Source organism: Aquarana catesbeiana, linkage group LG07, assembly GCF_042186555.1.
Source record: "Aquarana catesbeiana isolate 2022-GZ linkage group LG07, ASM4218655v1, whole genome shotgun sequence".
Classification (NCBI taxonomy): domain Eukaryota; kingdom Metazoa; phylum Chordata; class Amphibia; order Anura; family Ranidae; genus Aquarana; species Aquarana catesbeiana.
The window spans coordinates 337,428,180-337,441,103 of record NC_133330.1 but is presented as its reverse complement, the minus strand read 5'-3'; the positions used below and the strand labels follow the sequence as shown (position 1 = coordinate 337,441,103).

At 43.2% G+C, this 12,924-nt stretch overlaps 1 protein-coding gene across 1 annotated transcript in view; it reads right to left on the bottom strand.

Moving 5' to 3' along the window:
• Positions 1 to 12,924, bottom strand: part of SZT2 (SZT2 subunit of KICSTOR complex) — a gene marked incomplete in the record, with an annotated part of 250,239 nt that overhangs the window by 66,294 nt on the left and 171,021 nt on the right. The window contains 3 exon segments of the mRNA XM_073593915.1: positions 3,756 to 3,854; positions 9,574 to 9,701; positions 12,542 to 12,674. Of these exon segments, the coding sequence (XP_073450016.1) occupies positions 3,756 to 3,854; positions 9,574 to 9,701; positions 12,542 to 12,674 (360 nt within the window).

The following is a 12,924-nucleotide window of genomic DNA, read 5'->3' as shown; positions in this document are numbered from 1 at the left end:
CGCTTGTGCCAAAGAAACGGCCCTCCGTGCCGTTTCTTCACTAGCAAGTGCCGCGACTGACCGTTGCCGCGTGCATGTGTGGGAGAGACGTCACACCACTCCAGCCAGTCACAGAGCCGGAGTCTGCGGCCCCGGAAGGAAGAGGGGCAAACGTGTATGCGATGCATTCTAGCCCATTATGCTTTTACTTTGCAGGGGAAAAAAGGGGAACTAAAACCCATCAGGATTTACTTCCTTTTTAAGATGGCCACAGCCAGAAATGCTAGGGGGGGTGTTTTTTAAAGTGACTTCTCAACAAAATATAAAGCATGGAGACATGGATAGATGGAAGAGTTTGCTTTGAAAATTAAAGAGGTTGTAAACCCTCGTTTTTAAAAATAACAAACATGCCTATACTTACCTGCTCTGTGCAATCGTTTGCACAGAGCAGCCCCAATCCCCTTCTTCTGGGGGTGCCCCACCGCCGATTTAGGCCCCTCCTCTTCATTGGGTCCCCCCACAGAAGGCCGCTTTCCATGGCGGCACCTGTGCGGGCTCACTCTCCCGAGTCCCGCTGCTGCGTCCATTGACACAAACAGCGGGACGCGGGACTCAGGCCCCCCCCCCCCCCGCACCACTGGATTTGATCGACAGCATCCAATGGCTCCCACTGCTATCAATCTGTCCAATGAGGAGAGAGACAGCAGCTGGTGATGCTGCGCTTATGCACATCGATGGATCGGATCGGGATCGGTCCCTTGGGGGAGATGCAGCACAGATGGTTTTTCACCTTAATGCATTCTTAATGCATGCTTCTTGCAAGGAATTTTTCTAACGTCCTGCAAGCGCACCACCCTTTCACACTGGGGATGCAGGGGGAGGCATTTTTCAAGCGCTTTACTGGCACTATTTTTAGCCCAAAAGCGCCTGAAAAACACCTCAACGTGAAAGGGGTCTAAGTGTTAGGCCTTGTGCACATGGGCTTAGTACAGCGCACGCCCATGCGAGGGCCGTGTAAGCCCGCACGGTTGGACAGAGGTGTTCCATGCATCCCTTTGCAGGCAGTCCTAGTCAAGTCAATTGGGATGCGGCAGTTGCACGGACACAGATGCTGCTCCCAATCTGACAGCTGTGCGGGTGCGCGTCCCCGAAACGCAGTGTATGCTGTAGTATGCCTGTGTGAATGGCGCCTTATCCTCATCCCACTGAAGAAACCGCTTCAACTGAATGGAAATAACGATTTTCATATGTGCTTGAAAAGATATCATAGCTTGCTAGCAGTGGATGCCTGAGGTTATAAATGGTAAAAATAAATTGGAACATTTTATACATACAATTGTACGGACCTTTATCATTTATGTGATTTTAAAGTGGTTCCAATGGTACAAGTATTTTACTTTAACACATTCTATGCATTTAGGTAAAAAAAAACCTTCTTCAAGCAGCTCCCCCGGCCCCCTCATTATACTTACCTGGATCCAGCGGTGTGCACAAGAGCAGAGGCTCTCTTAGCTCTCTCCCTGCTCATTGGATAGAAAGGCAGCAGCTGGAACCACTGGCTCCAGCCAGCCAGTGCGGGGGGGGGGGGGGGGGATTGGATAGTGGCGTTGGATCAGAAGGGGGGGGGGGGTTACAGAGCTGAGCCACACTCTGTGTGCCAATGGACACACACAGTTAGCTCAAGTGCAAGCACACGAGTGCCTCCTTAGGGAGCGGCTTGCTATAGGGGGCACTCGATGGAGGGCAGGAGGCAAAAGCGCTGGTGTGGGGACACAAGAAAAGGGAATCTGGGCTGCTCTGAGCAAAACAATTATACAGAACAGGTAATTATGATGTTTATTTTTTTATTTAAAGTGTTATGTTTAGAATCAATTTTAGATTTACAAAGCAATAAAAAAAATCTTTTTGCTAGGTTATAGTCTATGATATTTATATTTATTATTAATTTATTATCATATTTATTTTTGTATACTTTTTTTTATTAATTATATACTGTATATCTATTCATTTGGCACCTAAAAAGTATACATGAATGAATCATCTGGAACAGAATAGTATGGTGGGGATGTGTTGCCTAGATAAACCACCAGCCCGGTATATTTTCCACTGTATTATCGGGAATAGAAAAGGAGGAGTGGGAAAACCCGAACCCTCAAGGTGAGCTGGAACAAACTACAGCATAGAGCGTTCACAGCTTCACTCCCCAAGAGGTACAAGAGGTCAGCGGATGTCTCAGCCACTTATATCACTTCTAGGTGGACCAACATGGTGTGGAGCACGAAAGGTGTCACCTCTCTTCAGCAAGTGCTCTAATACAGAAAGAAGATGGGATATGGAAGAGGATAGAATATAGAAGGTGGTAAGATATGGAGGAAGGAGGGTAAGGAAGAAGATGATAGGATACGGAAGAAGAAGATAGGATATGGAAGAAGGTGGCAGAAGATAGATAGGATATGGCAGAAGATAGATAGGATACGTCAGAAGATAGATAGGATACGGCAGAAGATAGATAGGATACGGCAGAAGATAGATAGGATACGTCAGAAGATAGATAGGATACGGCAGAAGATAGATAGGATACGGAAGAAGATGACAGGATACGGAAGAAGATGACAGGATACGGAAGAAGAAGACAGGATACGGAAGAAGAAGATAGGATATGGAAGAAGGTGGCAGAAGATAGATAGGATATGGCAGAAGATAGATAGGATACGGCAGAAGATAGATAGGATACGGCAGAAGATAGATAGGATACGGAAGAAGAAGATAGGATATGGAAGAAGGTGGCAGAAGATAGATAGGATACGGAAGAAGAAGATAGGATATGGAAGAAGGTGGCAGAAGATAGATAGGATATGGCAGAAGATAGATAGGATACGGCAGAAGATAGATAGGATACGGCAGAAGATAGATAGGATACGGCAGAAGATAGATAGGATACGGCAGAAGATAGATAGGATACGGCAGAAGATAGATAGGATACGGAAGAAGATGATAGGATACGGAAGAAGATGATAGGATACGGAAGAAGATGATAGGATACGGAAGAAGATGATAGGATACGGAAGAAGATGATAGGATACGGAAGAAGATGATAGGATACGGAAGAAGATGATAGGATACGGAAGAAGATGATAGGATACGGAAGAAGATGATAGGATACGGAAGAAGATGATAGGATACGGCAGAAGATAGATAGGATATGGCAGAAGATAGATAGGATATGGCAGAAGATAGATAGGATATGGCAGAAGATAGATAGGATATGGCAGAAGATAGATAGGATATGGCAGAAGATAGATAGGATATGGCAGAAGATAGATAGGATATGGCAGAAGATAGATAGGATATGGCAGAAGATAGGATATGGCAGAAGATAGGATATGGCAGAAGATAGGATATGGCAGAAGATAGGATATGGCAGAAGATAGGATATGGCAGAAGATAGGATATGGAAGATGATGGAAGAAGATGATATGATTTGGAAGAAGATGGGATATGGAAGAAGATGGGATACGGAAGAAGATGGGATACGGAAGAAGATGTGATACGGAAGAAGATGTGATACGGAAGAAGATGTGATACGGAAGAAGATGATAGGATTTGGAAGAAGATGATAGGATTTGGAAGAAGATGGGATATGGAAGAGAGTAGAACATTTTCTATTACACACTCACCTCTGTGTATCACACCCCACAACAATCACATAACCTCTGTGCACCACACCCCACACCGACACCCTTGTGTTCATAGCCAGAAGACTTCAATAAACTTACACTTATTCACCTGGCTGCCCTGATCATCATTTTTATCATACCCATCCTTCTCCACCTTCTCATCATCATCCTCATCATCATCATCTTCAAATGCGCACGCTGGGAGCAAAAAGGATTCTCAGTAGGTCATGATCTCAGTTAAAAATAAGAGAGTGCCACAAGGTTTTAATAATCCAGCAATCTTTTGTTTTTACATGCAAATGTTCCTATGGAGATGCCAACACTTTATACACCCAGTGTTAGGCCATGAGTTATCATAGAGCTACCTGTATGTAGAATGAACCCCTTGTACTCATTTGGGATACCAGATAAGACCACTACCTTGTTAATTCATAATCTAAAGCAGTCTTTCTCAACACAGAGGAACCCTTGAAATAACTCAGATCTCAGGGAACCCCTGCTAAAAATGACTACATCTACAACTCTACAAAAAGATCAATGGTATCAGTGGGAACTTATTTGAGAGGCAGAAATTAATCATTGCCCAATGAATCTCTAGCAACCTCTGGAGGAACCCTGGTTGAGAAACCCTGATCTAAGGAATAACTGTTGTAACTCCCTAACTCTACACAGACTATCCCCCAACGGTCTATCATGAATTCTGCTTCCAGACTCATCCATCTTACCAACCCATTTAGTATCCACTACCCATCTCTGCCAATCTCTCCATTGGCTTCAACTCGCCCAACAAAAAAAATTAAACATACATCACCAACCTCACCTCAAAATATCATCCAAACCATCCTTTTCATTCCTTCTAAGACCTCCTGCTATCCACCTTCCTCGTCACCTTCTACCATGCTTGCATCTAGGACTTCTCTAGAGCCTCTCCCATCTTCTGGAACTCCCTAACCCAATCTGTCCATCTTTCGTCTACTCTCTCACTATTTAGGCGATCCCCAAAAACTTGTCTCTTCAGGGAAGCCTATCCTGCCTCCACCTAACAACTCAACTGTTACTTACTTCATCAGTTTATCCCCACACAGTTATTACCGATTCGTATAACTTGCCCCTCACTTTTAAATTGTAAGCTCCGACAAGTAGGGCCCTCCTAATCCCATCATCATAAATTGCATTGTAACTGTATCATCTTCATTTAAATTGTAAAGTGCTGCGCAGACTACTGGCACTATATAAATCCTGCATGAAAAAAAATAATTTCAGCTCTGTGCACCAAAACTGTAGCAGATGTTCAAACTGTGATACTGACCATAACAAGCAGAGGCAGCATGTTAGAATGCAGAGCAGGAAAGGTGGAATGCACCTTTCCTGCAATGTTTTCTAGTGTGAACCGGCCCTAAGAGAGGGTTTCTCCTTGCATTAGAGCAGGGGTGTCCAACCCGCAGCCCAAAAGAGTTCAGCATGCGACCCAGGCATGCCTGGAGGGACGTCATGCAAGCATAGAAGCCATGGCAGTCAACAGGGACAAGCTAGGCACAGGCACGTATGGAGGGACGCTGGCCATGCCGTTCAAACATAGTGACCATGGCAGGCAACAACGAGAAGCCAGGCACGTCTGGAGGGATGCTGGGACAGACATTCATGGACAGATGTAAAAATCATGGATTTCACAAACTGTCAGTGAATTTACTGACAGTTGGCAACCCTAGCACATATATATTTGAAATCCAATCCCCTTATCTGATAAATTCTAGCATGGCTTCCACATCGCAAAAGATAGCAAAACCCAAAAAAAGAAAAGTTGCAGATGAAGAAAACTTGTTCAAGGACAATTATTACGCAGATAGGTACAGTGTTTAAATAATAATAATAATAAGTCTTGTAGCGAAACTCAAATAATGAATACTCAAATTTCTATAAAATGCTATATAAATCATAAAAAAAAAAACAAACAATCAAATGTGCAAATCAACTAAATAATATATGAAATATCTGTATTAATTCCAAACATATAATAAATATCAGCAAGAAAGTCCGGATAGTAATCCGGTCCCCACTGTGACAATGTGAGCTAAATAATAATAGGGTATGCTTCGTGTCTCCACCACACGTGCAAACAGGCCGCTCACCTCACGGCGAAGACAGAAGCATTACCGGAAAGGTCATTACACACTTTGTTCCCGTCAGAGATAGTGACTCCAAATATCACATGGTATATCTTCACCCTCTTCACATAACAGAACACACACTCTCCTGCGCTTAGAAGTGGGTGCAGATGCAATTCTAGAGTCGTATCCTGCCTTATCCAGGTATTGTCACACCTTGCTGCCCTCCAAAGACTGGGGAGGTCTGAATACACTGAAATCATAAAATAGAACAAAGAGCGAACAGGCCTAGTGCATTAATTATTTAGTGGCGGCACAGTGGTGTAGTGGGTAGCACTCTCACCTAGCAGTAAAAAGGGTCGCTGGTTCGAATCCCAACCACGACACTACCTGCCTGGAGTTTGCATGTTCTCCCTGTGTCTGCGTGGGTTTCCTCCGGGTACTCTGGTTTCCTCCCACACTCCAAAGACATGCTGGTAGGTTAATTGGCTTCTGTCCAAAAAGTTGGCCCTAGTATATGAATGACGGCGCTATATGGGTACCTTAAATAAATAGGGATAATTGTAGACACGCACTCTCACTCGGGTTGAACTGGATGGACTGGTGTCTTTATTCAACATAACTATGTAACTATGTAATTATCCTCAAATATCTTTAATAAGTAAAAAAGGTGGTATGCATAATACTCACAAACAAATGCTTGTATCATAGCGTTCCATAAAAGACAACAGCTCAAGTTCATGATGAAACATTCACATCACTAATAGAACATGGAGCAATATAGTAGGCTAATGCGTTTCGAGGCTCGCCTCTACCGTACTTCGAGGCTCGCCTCTACCGTGTTTCAAGGTTTCACTCTACCGTCATTCAAGGTTTCACTCTACCGTCATTCAAGGTTTCACTCTACCGTCATTCAAGGTTTCACTCTACCGTCATTCAAGGTGTCACTCTACCGTCATTCAAGGTTTCACTCTACCGTCATTCAAGGTTTCACTCTACCGTCATTCAAGGTTTCACTCTACCGTCATTCAAGGTTTCACTCTACCGTCATTCAAGGTTTCACTCTACCGTCATTCAAGGTTTCACTCTACCGTCATTCAAGGTTTCACTCTACCGTCATTCAAGGTTTCACTCTACCGTCATTCAAGGTTTCACTCTACCGTCATTCAAGGTTTCACTCTACCGTCATTCAAGGTTTCACTCTACCGTCATTCAAGGTTTCACTCTACCGTCATTCAAGGTTTCACTCTACCGTCATTCAAGGTTTCACTCTACCGTGTTTCGAGGTTTGACTCTACCGTGTTTCAAGGCTCGCCACTTCCTCAGAGCCAACTGTTGGCTTTGAGGAAGAGTCAAGCTTCGAAACACATTAGCCTACTATATTGCTCTATGCCCTATCAGTGATGTGGATGTTTCATCATAAACTTGAGCTGTCGTCTTTTATGGAAAGCTAGGATACGAGCATTTGTTAGCGAGTATAATACATACCTTATTTTTTACTTATTAAAAGATATTTATTGAGGATGCACTAGGCCTGTGCGCCTTTTGTTCTATTTTATGATATCTTCACTCTTGCTCATATATAGGCACAAGAATCCCATTAATAGGCATACAAATCCCCAGATGCAATAGGTGTGCATATGGAAGCAAACAGAAAGCACGCAAGACCTAGTGTTCTCAATTTACTCCTAGTGTTCTCCATTTTTTTAATATATAAAAAAAAAAATGAAGGGGGGGGCTTAGGGCGTGACATCATCACATGGCCATCTTGGATTTCGGATGAACACCAGGAGCTGTCAATCCATGCAGTTTTTAATTTGCACTGGCTCTATTTGCAAGTGCAATACCCCTATTTAAAAAAAATGTAAATCCTGTAAAACAGAGAATACTAGGGTCTTGTGTCCAACCAGTTAAACCAATACAAAGGAAAAAAAAAATTACAATCCTATACTGTACTCACAGTTGATCCAAAAGGCAAAATATAATAATAAAATAAAAGTTAGGTTAGGCACATTCAAGCGCAGGTTCGATAGACACAGATCGCTTTTGTCACCGTCATGTCGAATCTTCTATCTATATCGAACTGCTGTCACAACAATACGAAAATATAATGGATATGAAAATAAAGCTTTTTTTTAAATTTCGGATTCTGCGCGTTGGTTATCGTTAAAACGAACTCGAAAATCCCCGAAATGCGGATGAAAATGCATTCAGACGAAAACGAATGCACATGTCTAATAAATATTAGTATCTAGTTATGTTATGAATATTTAGGAAAAAATCCAGGACTTTATTAAAGCACTTGCTTGCTGATATTTGTTATATATTTGAATGAATACCCATATTGCATATATTATTTACGGTAGTTGATTTGCACATCTGATTTTTTTATGCTCTATATTGTATTCTATAGAAATGTGAGCAATCGTTATTTGAATTGTGCTGCACTAATTATTATTTACAATCGTGACTACTGTGTGTTGTGAAATCTTTTATTACATGTTAGCTCCAATGTTGCCTTGTGCGCCACTATTCTTATTTTATTGTGTTTTATTTATTTTTATTTTTTCTACTTGGTTTTGAGTTTATTAGGTACATTATGTATATCAGTGATCGTTAAAGGAGTTGTAAAGTCTCATGGTTTCTCCTCTTAATGCATTTTATGCATTAAGGTGAAAAACCTTCTTTGTTACATCTGCCCCCAGAGGCCCCCCTTTCTCTTACCTAAATCCATCAGTTCCAGCGACGACCACGAGCCTAGCGGCTCCAGCCTTTGACCTCATTGGATAGATTGATAGCAGCAAGAGCCATTGGCTCCCGCTGCTGTCAATCAAATCGAGTGACACGGGAGCAGGCGGGGTTAGGGGGCGGGGCCAAGTCCTGCTGTCTGTGTCAATGGGCGCAGCAGCGGGACTCGGGAGCGCGCCCGCACGGGTGCCTCCATGGAAAGCGGCTCTCCATGGGGGTACCCGATGAAGAGGAGCCATCATGGAGCGCTGGCGGGGCACCCCAGAAGATCAGGGCCCCTCTGTGCAAAACCCTTGCACAGAACAGGTGAGTATAAAATGTTTGTTATTTTTATTTTAAAAAAATGTGAACCTTTACAACCACTTTAACTTGTGATCTGCCCAACTTTTTCTGCTTAAATCGGCTATCCTTATTGTTAGCCATATATGGGGTGAATTTCTCTTTCTTGCAACCCAGGGTTGCAGGAAAGAAATTTGCTTGATTTCCCCCCCATTAACACAGACAGTGTTGATGTGGGAATCCCTCCTGCCAGGCCATTGTCTTTAGCCGCCCCCGCTGGGGAGGACAGTGATTATCGCTAGCGGCTATAGCAGCCACTACCATTATTTGCAAGAGAATCCGGCAGGCTGGTTGTAGCCAAGTTGATCGATTGATCAACTTGGTACATTCGGCCTGCCCATTAACAGTTCGAATCGCGGCTGGTTCTGAACCAGCCGAGTTTCGAACTGTGTATGGCCGGACTTAGTGTATTTTATGTCCGGCCCAAGACAATTCCTCTTCTTCCAATGTGGCCCAGGAAGGTCGAAAGGTTGGACACCCCCGTTTTAAACAAATTTCCTTTCTCTTGATGTCATGTCTTCAGGACAGAAAGTGAAAGGAAATCTCCCAAACAGAACCAAACAGTGGTTTTAACTATACCCTAAGTCTATACAAATTGAAGTTTTGGCTTTACGTACGCTTTAAATACAAACATATTACAACTCTGCGTAAAAACAGGGACTCTGCGTCTTTAGGGTTACAGACCACACTCACATAAATGACACAAAGCGCAGGGGGTGACTTACCTTGCTCTGTGTTGTAGCGCCACTGTCGGAAGTTACGTCCCAGAAGGGTCATCTCGCGGGCTGCAGCTGGTCGGGTCGGGCTGTGCTGGCTGGTGGAGTATGGCACAAAGGCTGGCCCTTCAGGACCACTAGAGGAAAATAAAAAGCACTACATAACTGAAATGTTTACAATTGTCCCGACTAAGAACACAAATCTCTTCTCAGATCAGAGAAGATGTAGTTATAACAGTCTGGTCTCTTTCGCTGTACTTTGCTTAACCCCCCTCCAGGCCAGCCCCGGCGTCCCTTTAACTGGGCCAACATGCCCGGGGGTGGGGGTTAGGGAGGACTGCCTGATCACATGACCACTGTGATTGGCTTTCACAAGGGATGCACTAATATATCGGCCGCCGAACATTATTACCTGAAAATAGGGTTATCGGCGGTCTGCCGATAGAAAAAAAAAAAGAAGGTGCTGAAAACGGCTGCCAAAAATTATTGGCTGAAAACAGGGTTAATGGCGTTTTGCTAATAGAAAAAAAAGGTGCTGATAATGGCCGAAAGTAAATTCATATTCATTTAAATTCATGATATTAATTAAAAAGTTGAATATAGTAGTTATATATAAAATAAATACTAATTAAAAAAAAAATCATTATATATATATATATATATATATATATATTTCAGTTTCCGTTTTTGTGCATCCTGAATTTTCGGTTTCGGTCCACCACTAGCTGTCTAGTGCTTACATGATTGTCAGCCAGTCCCGACAGCTCCTGATCATTACTACAGACTGGGAGCTGTATTTGAAAGGTTGGTGTCTGTGCTGGGAGCATGTAGTGAGTGAGCTCTGCCCATGGAGGCATATGTGTGGCATGTGGGAGTTATAACCCACCCTCTTTGCTGTTGCACATATGTGTTACATGGGCAACAAGAGGTTAAAAAGAATCTGTCACTTTGCCTATTTAGGGAAAAGTGACAGGTTTCCTTGTAAAATAAAGGCCCGGAGCTTGCTCAGAGTTTGGACTTTTGTCTCCAACTGGAGGAACAAAGCAGCTGGGGGAGGGCAGGGAAGTTGAGCATGAATGGGTCTTTGGTTTTATTATTAGAGAACCTGTCGCTTTGCCCTTAAAATGATACTAAAATCTTATTTATTTTTTGTGTAAAAATAAGAAACATGTTATACTTACCTGCTCTGTTGCAGTGGATTTGCACAGAGCAGCCGGGATCCTCCTCTTCTCGGTTCCCTCGCTGGCTCCTCCCGCCTGCCGATTGCCCCCCCACAGCGAGCAGCTTGCTCTGGGGGGCACAAGTGTGTCCATTCAGACACAGAGCCGCAGCTTAGCCCCGCCCCCTCTCTTCCTCTCATTACCTTACTGACTTTGAGTGAAAGCAGCAGGAGCCAATGGCGCCCACCGCGTGTCTCAGCCAAATCAGGAGGGAGAGGGCAGCCGAGTCTCTCGTGCAACATCACTGGATCGAGATAGGGCTCAGGTAAATATTAGGGGAGGGTGCTGCACACAGAAGATTTTTATCTTTATGCATAGAATGCATGAAGATGAAAAAAAAAAAAAAACTTTCTGCCTTTAGAATCACTTTAACTGGTAAGCAACAGAATCTCTTTATAATCCTAAAACTGACTCCTCTAATAAAGATCATAAATTGATTTTGCATCCACAAACTCTGTAGTCCACATTCCCCTCTAAGCCAGCCTTTATACAGTGTGATGGCTGTAATTATATGCCCACAACATGCTCTGCCATTTCAGTATATGAGATAGCTTAAATCTGCAACTATAAAAGAATGCTTAGAAAAATGCTTGCACAAGCACTATCTCTATCTATCTATCTATCTATAGATAGATATCTATATCATTGTGGGTTTGTTTGTCTGGGACAGGATGCATGACTTAGGACTCATAACCAGATGGCCCGTTGACACGTGTTAACTCATCATCATGTATCTTAAAGGGTCACCGACTTATATAACTATATATTTCTATACAAATACATCATTTACTAACCACTCCCCCCTCCCCTCTTTCTATTGGTAAGCTGAACCATATATAAGCTGTATACGCACCTAATAAAAGCAGATATTTTATGAATGCACAACCTGCCTCTCGTTTCATTCGGTGTCTCCAGATATCGGAGGGCCCTGTTGGTGTACCTATAGACGGGTGGTCGTCCAGAATACCTACTATTTCCTTTCAATGGCCCTTAGGGCAAGTTGTCTTAAAGGATAAGATCAGTTTGATCAAGCATGAAATTAGATGGAATGGAGGGGTCGGGACCACGCGGGGAGCTTGATCTGGGAAGAAAAAGGTATTTGGACCAATTTCTCAACCTCCGGTTGTGAACAGCAGCCATAGAGACGAGAGTGTCAGATTGGGTGACTTTATATCTTTTGAAAGCGGGTTTTCAGACTTCACTGGCCGCATGCTGTTTTCTGTAAGAAGGCGCTGTGGAGCAATGCATCCACAAGTTCATAACACAGGCACTCAGTTGTAGTGCGATTCATAGCAGCTTCATGTCTTTCTGTTCCCTCTGCCAGCAGTGACCTGGCAGCCTTCCAGCTTGTTAATGTAAAACCATAGAGCAGGTGTGCTGGGAAAAAGGGGAATCCAGTGCTCTGTAATGGACTTCATGGATGAGTTGCTCATTTCCTGCTTGTAAAGAATATGCAAATACTTGACTGTCCACAGCCTTGGGCTCGGGTTGATTTTAGGTTGATAGTCACACGCACTGTATATCTAGATCAGTGTTTCTCAACCCTGTCCTCAAGTACCCCCAACAGGCCATGTTTTGGGAATTTCTCTTAGATAAAATAGTTGTCCAAAATACCAAGCCATTGGCTCTGATTTAAAGCACCTGTGCAAGATAAAAGAAAACCTGCAAACATGGCCTGTTGGGGGTACTTGAGGACAGGGTTGAGAACCACTGATCTAGAATCTTTAACAAGACCATAGATCCGGTTTAAGACTTACGTGGTTTTTTCAAAGACTCGGACGCTGGTGTCGCTGGCCAGGGATGTGATGATATTGAAGAGTTCGGTCAGAATGGATGGAAGGAGGAATCGGGTAATGGTGTGTACGGAACACAGCTGGACAGATGGGCAACCTGATCACCAATACAGAAAGATACATCAATTCCAGAGGAGATACTCGTCTTTCCATGATATTTTTACTAATGCAAGCATAAAAAAAAAAAACACTTAACACTAAGACATTTCTGTACCATAATCCCTGTGTGTTCAAAACTGTTAGGGAATGTAAAAGTGTCTCCCATCCCCCTCAGTCGATTCCTCCATCGGCTTCCACCCAACAAAGCAAATTCAAAATACTAACAATTTACAAAGCCATCCACAACT